The sequence below is a fragment of the Cynocephalus volans genome, chromosome 1, assembly GCF_027409185.1.
Source record: "Cynocephalus volans isolate mCynVol1 chromosome 1, mCynVol1.pri, whole genome shotgun sequence".
Lineage (NCBI taxonomy): Eukaryota > Metazoa > Chordata > Mammalia > Dermoptera > Cynocephalidae > Cynocephalus > Cynocephalus volans.
The window spans coordinates 5,729,959-5,744,667 of record NC_084460.1 but is presented as its reverse complement, the minus strand read 5'-3'; the positions used below and the strand labels follow the sequence as shown (position 1 = coordinate 5,744,667).

The window sequence follows — 14,709 nt, the reverse complement described above, 5'->3', positions numbered from 1 at the left end:
CAAATCGGAACTTCATTTGTGGCTGGCTCCATGCCAGGGAAAAGTCAATTTTTATACCCAGGGGGAGGAAGGATACTTAGAGCAGTGATTTTTAATAAAGGGAAGTTTACAGGGTGTTCCAGAGTTCCACAGCAAGGATGTGGGAAACTATCATATCTCTCTAACCAGATAAGAATTATCATAGGGCTAGCCAGTTAGCTCAGCTTGTTAGAGTAAGGTGCTGATAACACCAAGGTCCAGGGTTCAATCCCTGTACCAGCCAGCTACTAAAAAAACAAAAAAAAAGAATTATCACAAAATTGAACAGTATGCCAGGAAGTAATCAGATCAGCTACTATGCTAATGATTCCAGAGCTCCTCCTTTGTCTCCACCACCTCTTTACCAGCATAAATGGTAGGAGTAGGTGGCTCTACTCCTTAGAGAAAGGGTCACTATCAGCCTACACATCCGTCTCTCAAATGACACCTTATCTAATACATCCTGTCAGCCATTCATGTGCTGCATCCACTGAGAAAACACATACCACTTCCCAATATCTCAGCCCTCCCAAAGGCTCTCAGGCTTGACAGTGGTCGTGTGATCCCTGGGCCGGGGCTATATTCTCTGCCCCACTAGGGTCCAAGGTATGTCAGCCTTTAGAAGGCACCTTAGTGCACCAAGACATTGTACATTCTGGGGCTATCACCTGATCCTCCTAGAGTTACTTTGTGCAAAATTGAAACAGTGTGTGGTACTAGCATGTTTCATTCTATACAAAAATTCTCCCTCCCTCCCCCACCCATTTTAAACATTTATATAAATTCTGATTTAAACAGTAAGTTAGAAATCTTATTTACATTAATTTCTTTGTTCTTCCAAAAGAGGTTCTAAAATCACACTCCCACCCTTAATTGGATATAAATGTTCACCTAAATTGGTTTGTACTATTGTTTTAAGGAGAGAGAAAGGGAGAAGAAAGAATCACCAGCTAAACTGTTTCCCCATCTTCTACAAATAAATATAATATGGATCAGAAGCCAGTTTGCCAAGGGTCTTGCAGTAGATCCCACGAATAAGTCGGGGTGTTTGGGCCATTTCTCCTTTTCTCCAAACTGATGCACTTCATCCTTTGAGGTATGATTTATTTTTGTTTTTCTCTTCTCAGTCATGTACCACATGGAGCCCCTGGGCCGTCACAAAGCCCATGAGGCTGTCAAGGTTTGGGGGCTCCTCTGGTACTGGCATCAGTGGCCAGTAGAGGGCCCACGGTGCTGCAGGCCAAGGTTCAGGGTCACAGTCCCTGGCTACTGTAGGTATCACAGTGCATCCTCTTCACTGCAGCCCCCACCAATCATGAAACGGAACTCCTGGAGGTTTGAGACACCATGGAAGTGAACAAAAGCTCCAGCAACCACAAAGATGTGAAACAGCTGATGAGAGTGAAACTAGAGGGGAGAAAGAAAAGGGAAGGAGAAACCCATACATTATTAAGTCAGCTAAAGATACTTAGGATCATTTAATCTAGTTTATGCTGAGCAGAGGGCAGGGAATGGATGTGACTGAGATCAAATTCAAGGTGTCCACAGATCCTGGAACATCCATTAGGCGTAATCACATTCTACCGCGTTGAAAGCCAGCTGTCCCCGAAGAAATCAAGGTGCTGCCGCTAAGCTCTAGACGTGAAAATATGAACACTTAACACTGGAGTATTTGGTGAACTCAGGCAAACGACTTACAGCCTCTTGCCGACAGACCACAAAGGTACCAAGGACCCCTTGACTCCTGGCAGTGGGCCATGGTTAAGCACAGGGGCCTTTTCCTACTCAATGCTGAAGGACATTTTTGTCATAAACAAGAGTATTATAGCTATGGTCATTTAAATGTTGCTCTATTAGAAAACCAAAGGGGTTTCCAGGAACAAGTGGAAGGTCACAACACATGGTCCCTAGAGTTTCCCTCAACTCTAAGTAAGACTCTAGAATTACATGAACAATATACAATATCAAAAGACCTTGCAAACGGAGCCTTTTACTTCCTTCTCAAGTCATAAGCTGGTCTACTGAAGGATGTGATACTATTTCTGATTTTACCTGTTCTGTGAAATGCCATTTCACATCACAAAAAGAGTAGTCAATTGTTCAGTTCACCAAATGTCACTTCAAAAATTATACTATTCTCTCATTATAGTCTCAAAATGAAAAGTACAGTGGCAAAGCAGCATTTATCAAGGGAAAGACACTGATTATAGAAGTGTAAACAAGAAGAAACCAGAAGTCACATCCCAAGAGATGTTTCCTAGGAAACCATAAGGGATTCATTTTCCCAAAAAAGGGGGAGAAAAGGATAAAAATCCCTCCACATCGATGTCAAAATTATGATGAGGCAATCTCAGAAAGATAAATTAACTAATTTGAAACTCAAAAGACTGCTTGAGTTCAGGATTATCTTCATTTTACAGACAGCTAAACTAAAGAGATTAGACAACCAGCTTAGTCTATAATAATCAGCAACAGATTGAGGAACAGAATTCCAAAGGTCAGATTTCAAAATAAACAACACTCCAATTTTGTACTGTTGAAAATGTTCCAGGCCCTTTATATTGGTCTTTATATTTTCTTTTCCGCCTTCTCTTTCCTCCTGTTACTATAGACCACAATCCAGTTATCTCTCCCTCTTCCAACCAAAGGGACATATATACACACTCAATCCCTCATTACAAATAACTGAATTTTAGTATCAAAAAGGAACTTCAGAAATCTGGTCTCAAAAGGACAGTAAAAATCTGGTTCATCACTCTCATTTCATAAATGAGGAAACTGAGACCAAGACTGGCTAAATGACTTTCCATCAGAGCACAGTAAACAGGAGCACAAACTCTGATATGAAAACTCGACTGTCGATTCCAATTCCAGTTCTACCACATAATAGCCATGTGCCTTGGTCAAGTTGCCTAACCTCTCTAAGCCTTAGTTTCCTGATCTGTAAAATGAAAACATTAATGAGTCATTAGACCATATAGGACTAATGTATTAAATGAGGTGATACATGTAAAGCAGTTGGTACTATGGTGGGCATGAAATAAGTGCTCAATAATGTTAGTTATTACTCTACTTATTGTCCAGAGAAACACAACTAATTAGGGACTGAGTTAGGACTACAATAGAAGTCTCACAACTTTGAGTCTAAAACTTTTTCGATGCATCACTTCCCAGCCTGCCAATAATCCACAGATATGTACACACACTTAATCACCCTTGATCATACTTACCCAGATATCACATTTGCCAGGAAAGAAGCGTTCAGGGATCCGGGCAGCATACAGGGCAGCTCCCGTGATATAGAGGCTGGCCATCAGCATCAACCAGCCTATCTGCCCTATGGTAGCAGCCTTCAAGAATCCCTCTGAGATGACATAGTGCAAGGTAGGAATGATTCCACTCAGGCCTAGGCCCAAAAACACTCCTAGGAATCACAAGAAGAAAACAAAGTGAAAATGCAGAAGAGAAGGGGGAAAAAAAAAAAAGCAGTATTACAGCCACAGTACCATTAACTCTGTAAACTGAATATTTCAAGGTAGAATACAACATTAGCTTTTTTTTTCTTTCAAAAAAAAAAATTTTTTTTTAATTTGACATTTATCATGTACAACATGATGTTGCTTCTTGTTTTAAAGGAAAAGGAAGGTTCTCCAGTCTCTGGGACACCATCGCACAAGACAACACAGCCATGTTCTAAAGATCTACTTACAAATGCAAGGAGCCTCCTGCTAAGAAAGGCTTAGCTTAATAAGTCAGCAGTCTTTAAGGGTTTAGAATTATGTTGCTAAGTGTTTTAGGAAAGGATAGCTTCAGAAGTTTGTTTAAACCTCCCTTAATGCTACCCTTTTACAGACACATATTACAGTACAGAGCAATTTTATACCTTTTATCTTCTCTTTGAAGTAGACTTTCCTAGGGTGGGGGAGGCAATGAATGATCAGATAATCTGGGGAGGTGGGTGATGCCATAAAGCTAAAATACTTTCAGTAGTAATCTAAAAGCTATGACCTATAATTGGGCACTTAAAATACGTTTTTAAAAATGCTTAGAACAAATGACCGAACTTGGGGAGGGGTGTGTGTGGGTGGGGACACTATACTGAGTAAGATGACAGAGGAAAAGAGAGAAAGGCATGCACTTCTGAAAGTTTCTAGGCCCCCAAACAGCAAGCAAGTACAGAAGTCTGTCAGAATCACTCAGCCCAAATCACCCTACTGCCTTCAAAGTCATATAAAGCGGTGTTTTTCAAACTTCTGGATATGACCTAGGTTCTAAGACCAACTAAGTGAGTCTCAACAAGTATTTTTTAAAAAATGAATTAAAACTTAGGGGAAAAAAAAGGCAATAGACTGTGTTGCAAGTGGAGGGCCAAGTACTATTTTGTAAAAGTTGTGTAATTTAAACAAAGAGTCTTCAAAAAGTTCATGGAAGGATTTGTATTATCTTTTAATTCAATTTTTCCACAAACTTTTTGAAGTACCCTCCTGCCTTGGATTGAGTGTCCCCCCAAAACTTGACTCCCACTGCGACCGTGTTAAGAGGGTGGGAAGTCCTATCATGGTAATTGAAAGGTGGGGCCTTGAAGAGGTGGTCAGATTGTAGGACCATGCCATAATGAATGGATTAATAATGGTGGTCATGGGCGTGGTTGTGACAGCTTTAAAAGGAGAGCACACAAGAGCCCTCCTCTCTGCTCTACCATCTTCTGTCATGTGAGACCCCTGCACTGCTGTAAAGCCACCACCAAAGAAGACCCTCATCAGATGTGTTCTCTGGACTTTGGACTTCCCAGCTTCTGAAACTGTAAGCAATATTCTTTCCTTATAAATTATCCAGTTCCAGGTATTTTGTTATAAGCAACAGAAACAGACTAATATACCTTGTACATACATAAATTTATGTATACACACATGTTTAGGGTTTTAATAGAAAATGTCATGATCAAAGTTTGAAGCTTTCAGATCCCCATACCAGCCAGCCGCCAAAAAAAAAAAAAAGTCCACTGATCTAAAACCACTTTGAAATCTGCATGTCAACCAAAGCAACACAGGAACTCCTTGCCTCAGCCAGTAACTGCTCCTACATTTTGATACACAGAGTTAAGAATGACCGTTGCAAAATAAGTAGTCATTTGGAAAGCTTTCTCAAAAGACAAGAAGCCTATGACTTGCTTTGGACATTACCCAAAAAGCTGCATAACAGGGAGGCACATACACAGGATGCATATGTGTAAATAAAATGGGCATTTAAAAGAGAAGAAGAAAATGGCAATGGTGATCTCACAAAAGACGGGAACCAAACAGGCCTAAATAAAAACCACTTCCTACCTCTACTAAAGAAAAAGTATCATGGCCCTGTCCTTTCACTTGTTTTTTTCCTCTACAAGGTTAGTGTTAGGGTTAGCAAAGGCTGCTAATGGTCTTGCCTATCCTTCTCTTAAGTCTCAGGAACTGGTTCTTCCAATGTATATAAATAGCAGAATGCTCAGCTCTACTCAGCAAAGACGTTCTTATCTCCTGTGCTAAAGCAGGCTTAACACAGTACTAATAAGAGCCAACCCTGACCACTGTTCATTTGCTCATATGAACACTTAAAAAAAAGGAAGAAGACAGAATGTTGAAACAGTGGTCATTAACATAAAGTTAATTCTATCTCTAAACTTCTAGGTAAATGCTCATGAACCAGGACTTGATTTTAATACTAAATGACTTTTAAAAGTTGAAGGAAAAATACTTTTAACACTGCTTGTTCATTCTTAGGAGGCAATGGGTTTGACACTGGGGATAAAAAATTAAAGACACAGCCCTGGCTACAAGAAGTGCACAGTCCAGTGGGAGACAAAAACATCTCTGCTGACTCCATATCCCTAACAAAAAGGCTCGACCAAGGCACTGAGGGGCTTTTGGCTTTCCACGATCTCCAGCTAACCAGGCTAACTAGGCATTACCCTAAATATAAAAAGTCCCTTTATCCCTACATCAGAAGAGATGTATGATGCCTACTTTAATAAAACACAATCAGTATGGGGTATCTAAGCATATTACACATTTTAACATGAAAATATAAAGCAAAACAAAAAACAATGACAACAATAAAGAATCAATCAGTGCAAAAAGTACATTCCAACCTGAAAGAGTAAGAAAAAATCATTGTTTATTTTACAGAGGTTACAGAGCCATCATCTTATGAACAGTGTATGGCCATAAACTCAAATAAACAACACTGCCCAAAATATATCACCTCATCCAGCTCACCAATGCCCCTGAACCCTAATGCTTTACCCACAGCTAATGAACACCAAAACAACAACGACACTGTTAAAAAAGCCCCTCAACAACAGGAACTATGATTTATTTATGGTTGCATTACAAATACACAGAATAATGCTTGGCAAATGGTAGGCCTTTAATAAATGACGGGTGAATAAATTAATGTCCAATGTAAAACCTCCACATGCTCTTACCTGCTCTTACTCCCCGATACTGAGGGGTGGCAAACATGTCCCACTGGGAGACTATAATGGCCGCAATGCCCAGCACACAGATGACAATCAAGTAGATGAAGCAAGGTTGTGGATTACAGTAGAAAGAATAATAAAGCCAAGGAACAAAACTTCCCATAATCAGAAGAGCAATACCAGAGTAATCCAGTCTAGGATAAAAAAAAAAAATCCATTTAATGCTAAAAATTACTGCCCATTTACAGGTTCCAATTAATACCCCATGATGTGAGCTATCAACAACAGCTAAGAGGCAAACTGAGTTGCTTGCTTTAATTTTAAAAAAAAGTTTCCATGAGATGGTACCAAAACCTCTGCCAACTCTGCTGGATGTTTTCCCCTAACTACTAACTCTAAATCATTGAACAAAATATGGACTTTGCAGATACTTACTTAGAGAAGAGCCGGGAGACCCCTTCTGAGTGGCAGTAGACTGTGTGGAAGAGCCATGAAAAAGAAAGGCAGAGAATGGCTCCCAAGAAAAATAATCCAAAGACCACCTTCTCTTGCAGAGGGGCCACAAAGGAGATGTTTGGGCGAAACATATAAAAGATCCCCAGGCACAGGAAAAATACACAACCTAGGAAAAGAGTACGGGAGGTAGACAAAATATCATCCTCTTGAAGAGACAGTGTTATATACTGATTCTGTTTTCAATCCTTCACAGGTTGCAATAATATCTGAATCAAAAGTTCCATGAGAAAGATTTTCCAAATAACAAGCTTCTCCAAAGTTTTGGCTTACTACAAACATGGCTGGTATCATATATGCTTCAGTTTCATAAAGTGAGTATACAGAATAATTTATTCATCTAGGAGCATAATCCAAAAAGAAATCACAGTGCTGCTACTACTTAAAAGACTAAATGAATCTACTATATTTATATCTAGAATGAAATTTCATTTATATTTTTTGGGCACATACATTGTAGCCCAGCTTTCAAAGGTCCATTCTGCTTTTGCTTTTGTTTTTACAAAGAATTCCAATACTCCCACACCCTGCCAAAGAATACAGCTTTGTTCCACCAATAGCTGTCAAGGAGCATTATGCTGCTTCTCTGGTCCTCATGAGCTGGCTCAGTAGAGTTAAGAACGGTAAAATGCCAGATTCCGGTCAAGATGGCGGAATAGACAGTTCCCAGCGTCACCCTGTCCCACAAATCAACCAATTTACAACTATAAAAATGTAACATCAGCCAAGCTGGGGCCACTGGAGCTCAGGGGAAGAGGAGGAGAGACCTACAGAGTTCATGAAGGCGGGAGAAACTGCAATAAGAGAGAAAAAGCTGCTCTGATAGTTTCAGGCCGCGGCTGCTTTAAGGCTCGAGCTGATGAGTGCATGGAGCAGGAGCTGACAGAAGCCACAGCTGTGCTCTTCGGATGGAGTTACTTGGAGACAGCAGGAGAGAAGAGGGCCTTGGTGGCCCCCAGGACACCAAGACTACTAACAGGGTTCCCATGGACCCACTCAGGACCAAAGAGCCAGAACAACTGAAAAAAGGGAGCCATTCAGAGACTGGTGAGTCATTGCAAGGGACCGGCACAGGGCCTGTCCCACAGGAAGTGTTTGGAGCTTGGACGGTGGGCAAGATGGGAACACCAGGAGAACACTGGGACACAGCAAGGACAGACGACCTGCCCCCCAATCAGCACAGGACCATTCAGAGGAGAATGGTCAGGAATGCAGAATTACATGGGGAGCAGTTTGATGAAAAAACTCAGGTCCAGATCAGAGATTCTACAGAACACAGATCCACCAAGTCTCTGGAAAGCCAGAAGTACCTATAAGATCAACCATTAAACCCTGAGCTGCACAAAAAGCCTTCTCTAGGGAAACAGCAGCAAAGCAGCAATTTAAACAACCACACACTCAAGTACTGGATCCCACAGTAAGTTCCCCCATGTTAGAAGCAAAGGACAAAAAATTAGTTCCAGCTCAGGCACACCACTAGCACCTTGGGGCCTGCCTGGGAACCGGAGGCTTGGATCTGGGGAATGGACCCCACTCCCACTTCCAGGGAAACTGTGCCAGCACTTCGGGACCAGCCCAGGGACACAAGGCATGGAGAAGGGGACAGGACCTCTCTTCCACAACCAGGCACACTGCGCCAGCACCTTGGGGCCCGCCTGGGACTGAAGCATGGAGAAGGGGACCAGACCGCCCTCCCACAACCAGGCACACCATGCCAGTGCCTTGGGGCCCACCCGGAGACCTGGGGCATGGAGAAGTGGACCGGACCTCTTTCTCACAACCAGACACACAGCACCAGTGCCTTGGGGCCCACCCAGGGACCTGGGGCATGGAGAAAGGGACCAGACTGCCCTCTCTCAGCCAGGCACACCGTGCCAGCGCCTTGGGGCCCGCCCAGGGACTGGGGACATAGAGAAGGGGACTGGACCCCCCTCCCCCAACCAGGCACACCACCAAACCAGCTCCTTGGGTCTCGCCCGGTGACTTGAGGCATGGAGAAGGGGACTGGACACACCTCCCACAACCAGGTACATGGCACCAGAGCCTTGGGGCCTGCCCAGGGACCAGAGGCACAGAGAAGGGGACCAGACACACCCCACAACCAGGCATACCGCCAGTGCCAAGGAGCATGCCAAAAACAGCACCTCCATGTGGGTCCACCACAGTCTCTGTGATAGCCATGGCTGCCACGAAAGCAACTAGACACCACAACCACCACGCAGATGGTCCGCCAACCACTGTAGTGCATTCACACAAGGAGAATCACCAGCAGAGACAAACAAAAGAAGAGGATGTCTCTTTCCACAAAGCCCATTTCAGAGTGATAGAAGAAGCATCTGCTCTGTGATAATATTGGGGGACCCGATCACATCTCTCAGCATTGGACAGATCATCTAGGCAGCAAATTAACAGAGTACCCATTATTCTTTCAGAAGGAGAGAAGAAATCTAGGGTAATTAGAGGGGGGAGGGGGAAGGAATGGACAGGGGGCATAAAAAATGATTATGATTTGTAACAGTGTATATGCTAGTAATATTGATTTGATCAACATACCTCAGTGTTCAACCCCCAAAATATGTATAATCGATTTTGATTCAATAAATAAAATAAATTAAAAAAAAAACAAAACAGTAAAATGCCTATTCAGGCCATTTCATAACCAGTTCTTAAACTGTTCTTTTCCACAGTAAGATAACATGCTCTTAATGCTTAGGAAATGGCTACCTAACACAAGACACAGAAATTTGCTAAGTGATTCTGTTTTATATCAGTTTGGTAAAAAAAAAAACCTGCCTTGAGTTAGAAGTCAGCAACCAACTTGATTTGCCTCTATTCTACTCTCACTATACTATCAGGCAGGAATTTGGAGGCACTGTAGAAATCAAATGTGTGATAAAAAAATGCAAGACAAATACAATAAGGTCAGAAACTATTTAGTATATTCACAAGGTTATACAACCATCAGAACTATCTAATTCCAAAACATTTTCATCACCCCAAAGAGGTTCTGTTCCTGTTGTCATCCCCCATTCTCCACTCCCACCAGCCCTAGACAACCACTAATGTACTTTCTATTTCTATGGATTTGCCTGTTCTAGACATTTTGTGTACACAGAACTATACAATATGTGGAATTTCTTTCAACTAAGCAAATGTTTTCAAGGCTCACTCATGTTGTAGCATATACATCTGTACTTTGTCCCTTTTTATAGATAAGTAATCCTCTATTGTATAAATATACCATATTTTGTTTATTTACCAGTTGGTAGATACTTGGGTTGTTTCCACTTTTTTACCTATAAACACTCCTGTACACATTTTTAAGTAAACGTTTTCAATTATCTTGGGTATATACCTAGGACTGGAATTGCTATTAACTGTTTAACTTTTGGAGAACCCCCCAAACTGTTTTCCATAGGGGCTAACCCCATTTTACATTGGCAATGTGCAAGGTTCCAATTTCTACACATTCCTGCCAAGTTTTATCATTTTTCCACTCTTTTGATTATAGCTATCCTGGTGGGGGTGAAGTGGTATCTCATTGCATTTCTCAAAGCATCTGATTTGCCTTTCCCTAAATGACTAATGTGATAAACATCTTTTCATGTGCTTATTGACCACCTGTATATCTTCTCTGGAGAAATGTCTACTCAGATGCTTTGCTCATTTTTCAAAGTGGGGTTATCTTTTTATTGAGTTGTAAGGGTTCTTTATGAAACTCTTGCCAGATATATGACTTGCAAATATTCTCTCCCATTCTGTGGGTTGTCTTTTCACTTTCTTCATAATGTCCTTTGACATACAAAAGTTTTTAATTTTTATAAAGTCCAATTTATTTTTTATTTGACTGCTTATGGTCTAGGTGTCAATTCCAAGAAACTGTTGCCTAATCCAAGGTCACAAAGATATGTGTCTCCCCTAAGACTTCTATAGTTTTATCTCCTAGTCTATCCTTTATCTCTATTTTGAGTTAATTTTTGTATATATGGTATGAGGGTGGGGTCCGACTTCATTCTTTTACATATGGCTACTCAGTTGTCCCAGCTCTGTTTCTTGAAAAGACTATTCTTTCTCCCATCATATTCTTTCTTTAATATACAATAATAATAGGGAAAAAAAATTACAGTTCACATTCTACTTCAAACTAAACAAATTGAATTGTGAATTTTCTAAGTAATGACTTTGAAAAAAGCAGCTTATTTCTGTTGAATAATATCTTCCTCTCAGTGCTCATTAAAATATTTTGTATAGCAGCTTTTCCTTGGCCTGGTTTGAGGACACTGTCTTAAAATCTAGTAGGAAAAATATGACTTAGTTGTAATAAAATCATAGTGCAAACTAGGATAACCAAAGAGTAAACCAGTGAGAAAATTCATCATCAGAAATTCATAAAATAAAATGGTAAATCCCAATATATTTTTAAAGTTCTGTCCTTACTCTCAAATTTAGTCATGAGCTGCATAACTAAGTTCCAGTCAACAACAGACCACATGTTAGACAGTGGTATCATATTTTTACTGTACCTTTTCTATGTGTAGATTAACAAATACTGTTCATTGTGTTATAACTGCCTACAGTATTCAGTATAACAACATGCTGTACAGGTCTGTAACCTAGGAGAACAGGCTATACTATATAGTCTAGGTAAATAGTAGGCTACATCATCTAGGTTTGCATAAGTACACTCTATGATGTTCACACAAAATCACCTGATGCATTTCTTAGTATCCTTGTCATTTAGTGATGTATGACTGTACATGAAAATAAAATGGAATAAAGTGAATTACCAATTCATTACGCCACTGATATTACATACCTAAGAGATGTGTCCAGATGTTGCCTGTCTCTGTGTGTATTCTGAAAATGCTCTTAAAACAGGCCCGGAAAGAAGGCATAGGAGGCCGGTGTCCATGTAAAAGGAAGTCGTTATCCTTGAGCCAATCTGGTAGTACATCATGGGGGATTACTCGCCATCGACCTTCCCACACCTGGAAGAAGAGTATTACCAAACATCTTTGTGATTTTAGTTGGCAATTTAGTAGCACTGGTCTCAAACGACTATCTCTTATCACACTGTTTTATAATGGGAAAAATAATTTATTTTCTAAAAGACAAATATATTCAAAATTTATAAGGAGTCTTCAAAAAGTTCATGAAAGATTCATATTATCTTTTAATCGTATTTTTCCAAGAACTTTTTTGAGGTACCCTCATAAAACGTCCTATATTCTGCTTTCTTAAAAAAACAGACTGAGGGGCCAGGCCATGGCTCACTCGGAAGAGTACGGCTAATAACACCAAGGCCATGGGTTTGGATCCTCTATAGGGATGGCCGGTTCCCTCACTGGCTGAGCGTGGTGCTGACAACACCAAGCCAAGGGTTAAGATCCCCTTACTGGTCATCTTTTTAGAGAAAAAAAACCAGACTGATGAAAAAGATATTTTTAAAAGGGAGGAGGAGGGAACTTTTCTTAGAAAAAAGGAAAAAGTAAATAAATTTATAAAACAGGCTCTCGAGGAATTGTTTCAAGCTTCAATTCAGTCTGGCCAATGTGGGGTGAGGGGTTCAAAGACCCACCCATATGGACCCTTCTTCATCTCCACAACTGACTCTACACCTCTGAAAAATCCCTGCAGTAGCTATTAAATCTGAGCATTTTTTATATTTAATATTCCTGTTGATAGAAGAATGATATAGAATCACACTTTTGTGCCTTTTGCTAAAATTTGTCCCTTCCCCTTACACTCTCTTCTTTTCCCACCACAGCAAATATGATTAAGTAAAAAAGAAAGAGCCACAGGAATCAGAAAATCTTGGGTCTCTGATATTAACTAATTACATAAGCTTTAATTAATTATAAAATCTCCAAGCCTCAGTTTCCTCATTTATAAAATCAGCATTTAACTACTTCATAAGGAAATTATGAAGATCAAATGAAATGACACAACACACTTCATAAATGAGTTGGTAATTCCTAGCATCCACCCCACCATCCCTAGGGGCTGTCACCTGCCTGAGAGTGACCAATCCACTCTCCTTCTAATGCTGGAGATATGGCGAAATAAGCTCAGCATTACTGCCCTCCAAGTCCCTTAGCCCCCTTTGTTTCATTGTCTCTCCACTATCAGACTCTAGAGGAAAAGGGATCAGGAATTTGAGATCCCCTCGATAGAAAGTTTGTCAGCCTCTGCACTCTGCTTATTTTAATGTGTCTCAACCCAGAGACCTCACACCACAGGAACATGTAATACTAAACTACCTTGTTCCTGCTAGCCGGAAAGATGGAAGGAAAAATGCCAGGCAATACATTTCAGTTAATGTGGGCTCAACAGTCCTTCCAGTCTATTACCCTATAAAGCAAGAATCAGACTACAAATCAGCAGGGTTCACCTTCAGAGAATGACCTGCACCCCTACTCCCCAGGGGCCTTGTGACAAACACGGCCAAGACACAGAAATTTGGCTCGTTCTCCAATATGCAGAAAGATTGCTGCTTATTCACCAGCTACCTCTGCCCATTCCTTTCGCTCCATAATGTTTCCTGTCCTCTGCTCTCTTACTTCCTTATTGACAATTGTAAAAGAAATGACCCTTTGTGTTAACACCTCCTCTACCTCGAAAGGAAATGAAGACTACTTAAGAACAGATGTGCTCCCCCCCAAATAAAGAAAAATAAGAAAAAAAAAAAAAAAAAAAACAGATGTGACCCTTTTAATACTCTACCAAAACTAATCCTCCCTCCCTCTCCCACCGCTTTCTCCCTCTCCCGCCACTTCTCCCTCTCCCTTTCTTTCCTCTCACCCACTTCCTTCCTCTCTTCCTCTCTCCCTCACTTTCCAAGTCAAAACTTGAAGCCTATAGTTACTGGTGCTAATCTGGCCATTCCATGCTTGTTCCTAACATACAATAAAATAAAATAATGCCAAAAAGACTAATCTAGATTTTTAATGTCTACTGCTAATAGTACTACAACTTGTAAAAGTAGCTATATGAGATCTCCCATAGGACTTTATGGAGAAAAAGACAAAGACCAAGATATTTAATTTTTGTATCTAATTTGAGCTTGGGAAAGAGATCATTATTGTTGAGAATTAACCTTACAAAATGTTGCTACTCTATTTTACTTTGGGAGAATTTTATTTTCTAAGAGAGAAAAGAAGATAGAAATCAATCTTCAAGGCAGTTCACAATGTACAAACAGCTCTGCTATGACCGTATCAAAAGTGCTATTGTACTACCACACAGACAACATAGTCAAATGCTCCCTTTTTATAGTCAGAAAGAATACGTTGAGTTTCTTTCTAGTTATATAAGCATATAATGTCAGAGTGATTTTTCCCCATTGTTTCTAAACATACTAGTGGTCTAAATACTGAGCCAAGGACCTGTACTTTCCTAATTAGGAATAATTACACTGCAATTAGTGGCATATCCAACAGACGCTGTACCTCATTCTCAACTTGGAGTCATATACAGTCAGCCAAATGCCAACACAAATATCCTCTTTTACCCCCTGGAAAAAAAGAATAAGATCACAGCTTAGCCAAAGACATATTTATTTATATGCTTGACAAAGTCACTGCCTGAATCAAACATCTCAGCAATAGTGTACTAGGTTTGTATTAGACCGTAAAATGCACACATAAACAATTTTATTTTAAACTACCATGGCACACTTCTTATTCCCACATGGGCCTGGCTATGCTGGTAATATAGAAAAA

General features: G+C 40.5%; 1 protein-coding gene across 1 annotated transcript in view; it reads right to left on the bottom strand.

The window, feature by feature from the left end:
* Positions 1 to 776: 776 nt before the first annotated feature.
* Positions 777 to 14,709, bottom strand: part of ADIPOR2 (adiponectin receptor 2) — a 91,388-nt gene continuing 77,455 nt past the window's right edge. Inside the window, exons 4-8 of the mRNA XM_063114007.1 lie at positions 11,805 to 11,976; positions 6,911 to 7,097; positions 6,482 to 6,669; positions 3,249 to 3,442; positions 777 to 1,425 (exon numbers count right to left, since the gene is read on the bottom strand). Of these exons, the coding sequence (XP_062970077.1) occupies positions 1,297 to 1,425; positions 3,249 to 3,442; positions 6,482 to 6,669; positions 6,911 to 7,097; positions 11,805 to 11,976 (870 nt within the window). The 3' untranslated portion in view covers positions 777 to 1,296. The remainder of the gene's footprint in view (positions 1,426 to 3,248; positions 3,443 to 6,481; positions 6,670 to 6,910; positions 7,098 to 11,804; positions 11,977 to 14,709) is intronic.